General features: G+C 31.6%; 2 protein-coding genes and 1 long non-coding RNA gene across 4 annotated transcripts; 1 reads left to right on the top strand and 2 right to left on the bottom strand.

Annotated features, from left to right (window-relative positions):
- On the bottom strand, window positions 1–3,265 carry LOC128879803 (uncharacterized). The gene is made up of 5 exons (XR_008457702.1): window positions 3,187–3,265; window positions 949–1,175; window positions 623–839; window positions 371–484; window positions 1–283 (listed from the first exon to the last, which is right to left on the bottom strand). It is a non-coding gene; the product is annotated as an uncharacterized LOC128879803 (long non-coding RNA).
- A 1,225-nt stretch (window positions 3,266–4,490) lies between these two features.
- Window positions 4,491–7,927, top strand: LOC128879796 (ribosome biogenesis protein BRX1 homolog). Its single transcript, XM_054129272.1, has 4 exons — window positions 4,491–4,760; window positions 4,934–5,210; window positions 5,467–5,822; window positions 5,915–7,927. The coding sequence occupies exons 1-4, from the start codon at window positions 4,635–4,637 to the stop codon at window positions 6,203–6,205; spliced, it is 1,050 nt and encodes a 349-aa protein (XP_053985247.1). The 5' UTR covers window positions 4,491–4,634; the 3' UTR covers window positions 6,206–7,927.
- LOC128879792 (choline transporter-like 1) lies at window positions 6,577–11,772 on the bottom strand. Of its 2 annotated transcripts, XM_054129264.1 has the most exons (13): window positions 11,601–11,772; window positions 11,383–11,535; window positions 10,822–10,967; window positions 10,349–10,740; window positions 10,177–10,266; window positions 9,688–9,827; window positions 9,407–9,593; window positions 9,204–9,335; window positions 8,999–9,152; window positions 8,784–8,924; window positions 8,544–8,703; window positions 8,202–8,423; window positions 6,577–8,127 (listed from the first exon to the last, which is right to left on the bottom strand). In XM_054129264.1, the coding sequence occupies exons 2-13, from the start codon at window positions 11,491–11,493 to the stop codon at window positions 7,975–7,977; spliced, it is 2,028 nt and encodes a 675-aa protein (XP_053985239.1). In that variant the 5' UTR covers window positions 11,494–11,535; window positions 11,601–11,772; the 3' UTR covers window positions 6,577–7,974. The 2 variants fall into 2 exon arrangements, with proteins under 2 accessions (XP_053985239.1, XP_053985240.1); XM_054129265.1 differs by having other exon boundaries at window positions 8,999–9,143; window positions 11,383–11,772.
- Window positions 11,773–12,281: the final 509 nt, after the last annotated feature.

The following is a 12,281-nucleotide window of genomic DNA, read 5'->3' as shown; positions in this document are numbered from 1 at the left end:
TATAGACTTTTATTTGGTTGTAATTATCACGTTTCATACAATGAAGTAGTTCATGCAGAGAAAAATATTAGATTAAAACATATATTTAAGAAATCGGCAAGATTCTTTTCTTTTACTTAAATCAAAAATATATTTGAAATTTGTGATAACGATAATAATCTTCATGATCTTTCCATTGATGTAACTTGTTTTCTGGGAAACTTCAAAACTGAATATTTATCCACTTGTGTTGTTGATAATTCCATTAAAATTTACATATCTGGTTATGGGTCCCATTCTATTGCTAAAAAATTAAATTGTAATATATGTAAATTATTAATTGTGGAGGATAAAGGTAAAACTATTGGCGACAAGTATTTTGATAGATTACAAAGAGGAAGCCTTTCTATTCCTACAGAAGAAGTAATGACCGCATTCAGTCATATGTATGCCATAATGGAAGCCATAATTAATGATGCTAACTTGAAGTCTCAATTCGTAAAATCTGAAAATCATGCACATATTTTATATAAATTGACATCTATTAGCATTCAATCAGATATTCATTATTTTGCATTTTCCGATTATAATTAAAAAAGGTAACGCGCCATGGGAATACCCCTAAGGTGGTGAGGAAATTTACCTGTAACACACTCTTGTAATTAACTGCACAATTTTTTCCTTGGGTAGCTTCCCTTCATCTCTTCCACGCGTTCACTTAACCTCTTTGCCTTCGTACCAACAATTTTGTCTATTTCACGTTTGTATTAACTTAAAATATCTCTTATTAATTTTAAAACACTTCAATTTGGTTCAAAGAAAGTTTTATCTTCCTTCACACTTATATTTTCTTCAAACCACTGTAAATATTTCAAATTTAATGCATCATACATCAAACTGCTTTCAGAATCCATCAAATTTATACTACATTTACAGATATTAATATACTTTTAAGGTACTTTTACTTACTATAGTCATAATATTTACTTATATCCCACTTTTACATAATTAATAACAAATGGTGTTTCTATTAAAAAAACTGTTAATTATGATACGAAGCACAAGACCAACAAGACTTTCATATTGGAAAATAGGACTCTCGATCTAGACTTGAGCGGTGCAGTGATGGACATTCGTGGGATTTTTCCTTCGAGGAATTCCTTTCTGCGCATGCGTAAAGCGTCCCACAGACTGCTCTGACGAGGCGTGGGTCACGTCATAAGACGCGTGGTATGAAATTCTAATATAGGGTTTTGCGTGCCGACGTTCACATTACGCTGACGTGACGTGAGAATGTAGGGACCTACATATAGTCATAGGTTCAAGCAGCGTTACCAACCTAAGCTAGAGAATTTAGCATTAAGAGGATTTCGTCGTTTTTGAATAAGAGACGCAGCAAAGAGAGCTTTTAGAGAAGTTCATAGCGTGGTTAGCGTCGCGACACGTGCTTGTCTGATTAAGAGAAAATAAAGAAAAGGAAATCCAAAAAGCTGTGTTCTATATACGAGTACGAGATTACCTTCCCCCGGCAAAAGTAATTGTTCCATAAAAGTTTAGGCGTAGAAATACGCTACAGGAAGACGTGGGCTAGCGCCATCTAACGGTACACGCTGTAGTTAAAATTCTAACATAGGGTTTCCGTGACGACGTTCACATTACCCTGACGTGACGTGGCTGATGCTATCTGAAGAAATATGCGTTGTGACGCGTCAGGAGCATATCAAACCTACTAGATTTTCCGTGAGCGTTGGAAGGCGTCAGGAGACCGGGTGTTTTCTAGAATTCTGTTTTCCATTTTTAAGAGATAAACTAATTTCAAAAACATTAAAACTGCACTATAGAGTATTAAAAGAATTTCTAGTTAATTTATATGAATTTATATGACCATTAATTTATATGAGCAGCTCTAAATATAATTGCTTAAAAGTACGAAAAAATGCAGTGAAAAGTATGAAATAATTTATATTTAACTGCATTATTACCAGATCTTGTAAAATTATTGAATAAGGAATTTTTTTATTGAAAAAATTAATTTATATAATTATTTACTTATTTATACCAATATTTATTTTAATTTTAACGAAATTGATTTGATTAGTTATTCTTCTTTCTGTAAATTTATATACATTAATATTATTCATATTGATAATTATATGTTTAGGAGCTAACCTTTTTTATACAAAGTGGTTGAGCTTCTAATTCAAATTATTCTTTATTATGATCAAAGCATCTTATTGCTCAATCAGTTTCCTATGAGGTAAGATTATTTCTTATATTATTGTCCGTTTGACAAAAAAAGGTGTTAGCGATTTGATGAGTGATGTTTACAGTACAGGCTGACGTATTCGCTGCTTCTTCAGGTAAAAAATATCCGAATTATGTGATGTTTGATATCATTTTTATCGAAAAAACATAAGGAATCCATTGATATTATTTTCCCGACAATCTGATGAAAAATATAAACATTTTATGTACAGCAGTTCATCATTTTACGATGGACTGCCCGTCTTTTGTTTTCGGCCGAGCGCCTACCTAGGGTCGCTCAAGGGTCTGGGATCGAACGGGCCATCGACTCATCAATTTTTCATAAAATCGAATTCTTTATTCTTCATCGAATCCACGTGAACGTGATGGCATTGGGTTCTTGGTGTTCTCCCGATTAAAATGATATCTCACATCGCGTAAATCGAACTATTTTTAACGAAATAACTTTTCAATTATGCAATCAGATTTTTCATATAATTTCGTTAATTATTGTCCAAATTATGTCATGTGTGGTATCATTTTCATCTCAAAAACATCAGGAATCGTTTGATGTTGTTTCTGTAAAGTTCTGATAAAAATTGCGGAGATTGGTATTTTCATTTTTTAATGACGTCAATCTGACTCCGCGTCGTGTCTTACGTGGACCCACGGAGCCTGATGTGACGTTGGCCCATGTCACGTCAGCGCAGTCTGTGGGACGCTTAAGCTGACGTCACAGCTACATATCGTCTGCTACCATACATGCATCCGAACCGCCAAAGGAGGTGAATTTAAGGGGGCTGTGCAATTTTCCCGCGTTTTTAACGGACAAATTAAGTACAAGAGTGTTAGTGTTCGTGAGTGTAATATTAGGGAAAATTAAAAAAAAATGATAATGAACCGCAGCCGTCTACGTCATGAATCATCAAGAAAAAGAAGAGGATATTATATTTTGTTCCTTACTGGGATCCAATGGTACCCTAAATTCTAAGTAAGCTTATACAGCAGTGAGGACTGCAACGCTCGCTCCAATGCGCATGATCAAGAAAAATACCACGAATGTCCATCCATTGAGCTCTATTCTAACTGGAGTGTGAACTGCGAGAGAGATGCATAATGAGTGGTTCCGGTGGTACTATCCTATAGCAAATTTATGTATGAAGGGAGAACAGACTCCTCTTTGTTTGAATTTCGCGGCACTCTAGGAATTATTTACACTATTTACAGATTAATTATGTACAGATTTGAACTTTATTTCCTTTTTATTTATATATAAAACGATAGAAACATTAATAATAATGACATAATAATGAAATAGTATACATAATTTACATACCATAATTTAGATCATACAAATATATACAATTTGGTATAGAGCTAAATTTTATTATTTGTCACAATTCAATTTATATTGTATTTATCGAATTTTATGCGGAAACTATTTGAAAGTAACTCACTCGACAATGCTCAGCGATGCTCGGGTAGGTTATGTTATGGCGTACGTTTATTCCTCCTCTACAAATAAATTTGCTATAGGATAATACCGGAACCACCCATTTTGCATTTCTCTCGGACCTCCGTCGCCTCTATTTCTTCCTACAGTTGTTCACACTCCAGTTAGGATAGAGCTCAATTTGTCCATCACTGGAGCGGTGTTGCCACGTTTCTTAGCATGGCTAGTACTAGAGTCGGCTGTGGGTCCACCGGCATACTCGCGCTCTGATTGGTCAGGGTTTTCGCTGAATGGACAATATTTTCACTAAGGAAAAAGTTGTTTGAAATCACCTCCTGAACCACCCCTTTCAAGGTGTTACAATATTTTTGGGACACTCTGTACCCCTGAAGGGGCGCCACGATAATCTTGCCCGGGGCGCCAATATTGTTAAAACCGGCCCTGTTCATACGCATTTTATTATGAACAGATAGAGATTAAATAAGAGCTATATAAGTTAGTGGAAGGATCAAAAAGAGAAAGAGAACAAAATAGAGATACCAAATAAAAATTACTTTCGAGAATTTTGGGCCGAAATTAGTGATGGCCAAAAAATCCTAGGCTTCGAATAAATCTGAAGTTTGCCGACCTGTTTGTCTCATTTACTCTTTTCAACATTTTTCAAAGAGGGAAACGAGACAAACATGTCGGCAAACTTCAAATTTATTCGAATCCTAGGGTTTTGCCAATCACTGCATGGGGTTGAAGAAAAAAGTGATGACACTCTAAAATACGCTCCTGGACAGACACACAGGTCACCAATAGGGGGATTTTGTACCGTCCAATAGAGTTCTGTTACCACTGTTTATTCTAACCCATTTAACACGTGTGACATGCTCAAGTTCAGTTTCGGTTTTAGCGGTTAACCTTATTTTCATGAAGTGTTCTTACATTTGTTTGAGCCAATAGCAGCTGAAATATGAAGAAAAAAGAATTGAAACGTAAAAGGACAGTAATAAATGACAGTAGCAAGGACATTAATAAAGAAAATGTACCAGAAGCTTTACCAGCGAAAAGAATGTCAGACGAACCACCACCTAAAAAGGTTTGAAAATTTTCCTAACCTTCTTCAATTGAAATATATTTATAAACTTATAATTTTATAATAATCAAAGTTATTGAAGAACTTACATAACTTAATCACGATTAATTAAGTTTTGCATAAGCTCTTTGTTTCTACTGTTAATAAATATGAATTATTTAAACATAATTATTCAGGTGAAATGGATTAATAAGCAACGAGTGCTGGTTTTTGCAACCAGAGGAATTAGCTATAGAGACCGTCATCTTATGGATGACATGAAGAATCTTATGCCTCATCATCGTCCCGAATCTAAAATAGAACGTACTAAAAACTTACAAGTAATTAATGAAGTATGTGAAATGAAGAATTGTAACAAAGCAATGTTGTTTGAAGGCAGAAGAAAAAGGGACTTGTACATGTGGCTTTCAAATGTTCCTACAGGACCAAGCGTAAAATTTCTTGTTGAAAATAGTATGTATTATGTTCTTTATCTGTTAATCATACAGTTTTATGGTCTGTGATATTTGCATTAATAATTGAGGTAATACCTTGCTTTTATAAAATTATTAGCAATCATTTCAAACTTAAGATGAAGTGTATATACTTATATAACATTTTTAGTTAATACAGATTTCTAGAAAAGTAATAAACTTATAGAACATTAATAAAAGTATTATTTCTACTATAAATAGAATTAATTGTACAATTAATCTATTTTCTGTTTTAGTCTATACTATGGGAGAATTAAAAATGACTGGAAATTGCCTAAAGGGATCTCGTCCTTTGTTATCGTTTGATGATACTTTTAATGCAAAGCCACATTACAGTCTCTTAAAAGAGTTGTTTGTTCAAATATTTGGTGTGCCTAATCATCATCCTAAAAGTCAACCTTTTTTTGATCATGTATATACATTCAGTGTATTAGACAATAGAATATGGTTTAGGAACTTTCAAATTTTGACAGAGGATGGTGGCTTAGCTGAAATTGGTCCAAGATTTGTATTAAATCCAGTCAAAATATTTGCAGAAAGCTTTGGTGGTGATGTACTTTGGGATAATCCAACATATATTTCACCTGCTAAGGTATTAACCAATTAAATATTTACTTTAACATTGTTAATGCATATTTAAGTTTAAAACAGCACATTTATATATCATTGTTCCTTAAATTATAGTTTCGACAATACATAAATAAAAAAGCTGCTGGTAAATACATAAACAAGGTAGAGCAGAAAATGGTCAAAGAAATTAGTAAACCCAAAGAATCGTATGCATTAAATCCTATGGATGAGATTTTTAAAGGTGATCCACTAGAGAAAGCAATGGAACTACAAGCCACAGAGACGAAACCAATGCAGATTAATAAAAGTGAAAAAAAAACAGTAAAAAAGGGTGCAAAGAAATTTTTAGGAAAACAAATAAAGAAAGCTAATTCTAAAAAGAAAACAAAGAAATTAATGAAATAGTTATATGTACAAGAATTTGTATTATAATGTTAAAAGTTTTATTAAATACGTCATACAATAATACATTTTTATTTTTGACTATCAATACAATTTAATATACACATTTTATTAAGGCAAAGCATGTGGTATCATGAACAATTCATAAAGCGTACAACATTCATAAATATAAGTTGTAATGCAATGGATAATCATATGATATTTGTAAAAATAGTGTGACGTACGATTTTTATATTGTTAATAATGGTTCATTTTAAAACTATTTGTATAAAATTGCACTGAATTAAATATTTATGTAACCGTTTAGAATGCATTTTTCCATTTCTACAAAAATGATATTACACTATCAAAATAAATATCATTCATACAAGAAATGAAAGGAGTAAGGAACATTTTATTCTTAATAATAAATGCATAACGTAGTGTTACATCTCAAACTCATAAATAATTAAATTCATTAATGTAGTCTTATACATTATTCAATGCCAATGTATACTGTAAATTATTATCGTTTATAGTATTATGAATTATGCTGGCACATACTTGTACTTGATTTAGATATATGAAAGCACATAAGCTAGTCTAATATATTTTGTACATTATGATGCGAAAGCCTGAGTCTTATTAATCACAATTTATAGTGAAAGTGCTAAACATATTAAATTTAAAGCTAACATATTTGCATATTTTGCAAGTTTATGGTTACTACTTTTTATATGGAATAAAATTTAGATAAACAATGTATGTTTGTATATACCTACTTAAAATATACACTACATTTTCCAGCACACATAACATCTTATCTATTTAACATAAAGGTTATATTTTAGTATATTCAACTGCTTATAAAAGTGTGTTATGAAATCCTTATATTACAAATAGAAATACTGACAAACATATTCCAAAGGAAAGAATATATGCTCTTTTTCTTGGACGAAATAGTAAAGTATTCTTTCTGTTAACAAGTGTTTACAAAAATATATGCATTTAAAATCATTAAAAAATACATGATTCAAATTTGTCCTTTGTACATATACGGGACACTATATAACAGTGTTAAATAATTTTTCTGTAAGGCCTGTTACCTTTTTAAGAAATAGTTAAATTACAAATTGATGTAACAAAACTATAGTATATGAATATAAAATTTTCAAATATTGTGCGATATATAATTAAGTATAGATCAAAATAATTCTACACAACTTATTCTATTACTTATATCTTTTTGTAGGTTAGAAAAATTTTAAAAAGTATATTAAATCACATAAATGCATGAAAATATAATAAAACAGTGTTACTATGTTGCTATTACTTTTGTATGTACTTCAGAAATTGAAGTTAATTATTTAGAAAATGTATGTATAATTGGACTTGTTACTGTTTGTTTATTTGATGGTGGGACATCAACTTGAAAGATTATTGGGTCCTTGCTATCGTTATAACTTCTGTTACAAATTGAAAGTTTTAATACTTGGCAGTAATTTTTAGACGAACGAGAAAAATTCGTTTATACGATAGAAGTAAAGTTATAAGTACACAATGATGCAATTTTAATGTAAAGTATTCGTAGTCATTGTAAAGTAACAACACACACACACATATATTTTTGAGTGTGGCTATGTACAATTTAAAATTGCATAAAAGTGATTAAAATAGTCATAATTTTCAAATTTAAAAAAATCTTTAAATGTTATGATAAAACATGTTAAAAAATGTGTATAAAAAGTGTAAAAGGATCGGAAGAGAAATTGTGTAGTGACTTAATATTATACCTATGTGTTCATTGGTGTTAATTCGTGCGACTGCTGTCCATTTGTATTAGTATTAGATCCAATTTGTGCTAGTGCTGATTGGCGCCACTTTCCATTTTCACCATTTAAATTCTTGTCCTCACAGATACAGAGAAACAGAGTATCTATCACAGTCTGCAATAAAATATTGAATTATAGATGCACAATATACATACCAAGTAGCTAGGCAAAGGATTTATGTAATCTACCTCGTAAAGAGAAATAATGCTGTGTGCAATAAAGAATGCAAAAACACAAATAACAAAAATTGGAGCTGCATAAAAGTGTAATCTGGGATCCTGTTTCATAAATAGTAATCCAATACTTCCAGTAGCAGCTGTCACAAAACATTTTCCCAAGAACAGAATAAAGTCTCCCACACCATTAATAACTGCTATTTGTAAAGCATTACTAACAAGTGTTGTAAATGCCTGAAAGTATAATGGGTACAATATTTACTCCTTCACCTCATGTTATGTTAAAACTTCAAATATTCATGATGAATGATAGAATGAGATTCAATGAAATTCTCACTCTAAAGTATAACATACTATTCTGGCTGCATTACAAAAATGTGTTCCCTCAATGGCAACTACAGTGTATGCGTTATGGTTCATGTATCGAATAAATTTTTCTAAACAATAGAAGCAGCATATGCAACATTTTAGGCCGCATTGAGCACATGGAGAAGTTTCCTTATTTCTGTCAAATCTATAAAAAAATACGAATTATAAAGTATATTACAGAAAATTTAACTACTCGATACATGTGTTCATTAGTAATAAACATACTTAGCATGTAGATACGTCAAAATTAAACGTGGCAACTTAAAAAGAGTTATTAAAAACGAACCACAAGCTACAGAACCTAAGTGGTAACTAACTAAATTTCCCATAGCAGAGCATACTGGAGAGGCGCTAGCATCTTTCCCTCTAAAATAATAAATGTCATATATCACACCACTACTAAAATTTACATGTTACACAAATTATTTTTATATTATTACCTAAAATACCAATGAGCGACTGCTCCAGATATTACCATATCTTGACAAGAAATAATGAATTCGGAAGTCCATATTAATCCTATAATATATACCCACCACATGTATTTCACCCAAGTTGAATCGACATACTCCACAAGGGTAAAAGCTGAAACACCTTAGAAATAGTAATGCTAATTAAATGAAAAATAAAAGTGTTAAGTATTACTTTTAAAGGAATCCAGTGAAAAGTCAAATTTCTTCTCTTCAACAAATGCACTTTTCTCTCCAAGTAAGTTCAAATTTAAAGAGTCAAATATGTGGTTCTTATACATTTGTACAGATTTTGTTCCTGGATAGTCTGTAAATATTATTTATATATCATGTATTTTAAGTACTTTTCTTCTGTATACACAAAATGGAAACACTTACTTGCTGTTGCAAGGCAAAGAATTACAGTCACCCAAAAGGCAAAAAATAATATTAGAGCAACAAATGTGAGTAAAGGTTGAAAAAATAAACCTGGTAATTCTGCTAAACATTTTGCACTTTCTTTAAATAATGCTGTCATAAATCCAATACGTTTACGTAGTATACTTAAAAGGAGTAATAAAATTACCTAAAATTTACAAATAGTTCTTAAACAGTTCGAGTAAGTAATAAAAATAATAGTGAGCAATTACACTTTCTTTCATATATTAATAATTACGTACAGTTATTATTGTTGCAACAATAGAAAAAGCTAAGAATGCTCTTTCATTTCTAACCGATTCTTCGAGAAGTTGGTTTGGATTGGTTGTGTCTAAAGTTCTTTTAATGTCTATATATGTCCACCATAATAATACTGTACCAGCTATAAAATTCAATATACAAATTATTTGCTGCTTGAATATGATTTAAAAATTTTGTATAATATACAATATTTACAATAAAAGTATATATGTAGGAAAAAATATTTTTACTTTATACATCGATAACATGTTAACGTAATATAAATATTGAAAGTTTTTATCAGAATATTTATATTTGAAAAGGTTTTTCTGTCTTGCAAAATTATGGAACAATCGCTATGATTTCTTCTTTCAATTTTGCCTGAATAAGTAAGATAACTTGTAGTAAAAATTGTCATAGAATGCATGAACTGTACATCAAATTAATACGTTCTTCATCTACTACCTGTATATATTGTTTAAATAACTTACCTACAGTTGCAATACTAACAAGAATCATTACAATCCATGTTACGATACTTGCCAATAAATGAAATATAGCAATCATAAAGAGAGATAAAACTGAAAAAAGGAGTATATATAAAATTTTCATCTAATTTGCTTGTAGAATAAAATATTTAAATAGTAAGGTATTAAATCATACCAAAAGCTAAAAATGATAAAGCCAGAATTTCTCTCCAAGTTTTGTATAAATCTCCTAAAATCTGTTCAATAATATCCCATGAGTTAATCAGACCATATAAATTTGCAATTATAGTTTCCCCTACATCCTTAATAGCTTTTGGAACACAACGGTTAAGAACTGATATGCTATTGTACACTGGTAATTCAGGACAAGAGCCTGTTTTGTTTTTTCTGTTTCCATTACTGCAAGCACTAAAGTCATTTCTTGGTTTATCGTGACAAAGTTGTGATCCTGTCTCTTCGTAGAATCTACATATGTCATTCATTGTTGTCATAGTTCTATCTGGACATTTTTTTACACAAATTTTTAAAGATTGTGTAACATTGTTTATGTCTAAGAAGAATAAATATCTAAAACAATAAAATTAATGAATTTTATTAAACTTTTAGAAATAAATAAATAACGGAAATGACAAGAAAATTGACACTAACGGTTTGTCACTAGTGTCTTGACCAGAAAGTTCCATACTGCCAAATTTAGGATTATTTTTCATGCCACAAGTATTGCCAAAGCTATCATACCCATTTATAAGCCTTAAAGGATTACCATAAACAAGAGCAAAAGCTGCTATTAAAATCTGTAGAGAAAACAAAATAATTAGTCCAAATATTTATACGTTGAACATATCCATTTGTTTTAAGAAAAAAAACAAAATGAATTATCTGAATCTACTTCTCTAACAGATCGCTATTTGCTTATAATATCTGCCTTGGGATACTCAAAGTCTTAAATGTTCTAATATGCAAGATACATCTTGCAGTTAAGAATGTAATCATTTTGGTACAACATAATCTTTTAGAAGTTAGTATATTTGTGTTATCAACTGTACTTAACTTATGTTTACCGTTTTACACATACAACATGAAATTTAGCAGTAGAGTTTAGAATAAATATTATACAGAAACAAATAGATTTATAGATTTCTCAATGTAGAAATTTGAAAGAAATATATTCTTTTGTTAGTTAATAATATAAAGTTGATGCATAAATACCATAAGAAACCAAAATGCAATGAAACAGCAAAGCCAGAAAATATCTGTGCATCCTCGCACACGTGTCGGATCAGGTCGTTCCTCATCGTCATCTCCCGTGCACCAAGACATTTTTTTAAAATTTCGTTATAATCAGAACAAGGCACTTAAATACTGTATATAAAAATAAAGTAAATGAATCCCCTTCGATTTCAGAGTTACTCCCTCCGTTGAATCACCTTGAAGTTATCTGCGATTATGTATCAACTGTACATAAAAGATTTACTATTATCTTTTCCATTCTCGTTTCTCTATGTTGTTCTCTGTAACATAAACCAGCGCAACGTTTTCGTATGATACTTCTTAACATTAGCGTTCATGTTAACAATTTAGAATCACTTATTATCAGGGCTGGTTTTAGCAATATTGGCGCCCCGGGCAAGATTATCGTGGCGCCCCTTCAGGGGTATATACAGGGTGTCCCAAAAATGTTGTAACATCTTGAAAGGGGTGGTTCGGGAGGTGATTTGAAACAACTTTTTCCTTAGCGAAAATGTTGTCCGAAGCTTCGTTGAGGAGATATTAACGGAAAACACTGACCAATCAGAGCGCGAGTATGCCAGTGGACCGTACGCTACGCAATAGGCGACCGCACTCATACGCTACCGCGGCCGCTCCAACGGTATAGTCGCGCTCTGATTGGTCAGTGTTTTCTGTTAATATCTCCTCAACGAAGCTTCGGACAACATTTTCGCTAAGGAAAAAGTTGTTTCAAATCACCTCCCGAACCACCCCTTTCAAGCTGTTACAACATTTTTGGGACACCCTGTATATCGGTATATTCGTATACTAGGGACACCGGACTGCGATGCCCTCAAAAATTTGGCGCCCCCCTCCCCCTCGTAACGCCGGCCCTGCTT

The sequence above is a fragment of the Hylaeus volcanicus genome, chromosome 7 (genome assembly GCF_026283585.1).
Source record: "Hylaeus volcanicus isolate JK05 chromosome 7, UHH_iyHylVolc1.0_haploid, whole genome shotgun sequence".
In the NCBI taxonomy this organism is placed as follows: domain Eukaryota; kingdom Metazoa; phylum Arthropoda; class Insecta; order Hymenoptera; family Colletidae; genus Hylaeus; species Hylaeus volcanicus.
Note: the sequence above shows the minus strand (reverse complement) of the source record. Positions and strands in the feature narration are given on the sequence as shown.

Bases quoted from the DNA above. Each gene is read 5' to 3' on its own strand.
- LOC128879796 (XM_054129272.1), top strand. From the start codon at position 4,635: ATGAAGAAAAAAGAATTGAAACGTAAAAGGACAGTAATAAATGACAGT. The intron at 4,761-4,933 runs GTTTGAAAATTT...ATAATTATTCAG, and splicing joins ACGAACCACCACCTAAAAAG to GTGAAATGGATTAATAAGCA. The intron at 5,823-5,914 runs GTATTAACCAAT...CTTAAATTATAG, and splicing joins CATATATTTCACCTGCTAAG to TTTCGACAATACATAAATAA.
- LOC128879792 (XM_054129264.1), bottom strand. From the start codon at position 11,493: ATGTCTTGGTGCACGGGAGATGACGATGAGGAACGACCTGATCCGACA. The intron at 8,925-8,998 runs GTAATAATATAA...TTATTATTTTAG, and splicing joins GTCGCTCATTGGTATTTTAG to AGGGAAAGATGCTAGCGCCT. The intron at 8,128-8,201 runs GTAGATTACATA...ATTTTATTGCAG, and splicing joins GCATTATTTCTCTTTACGAG to ACTGTGATAGATACTCTGTT.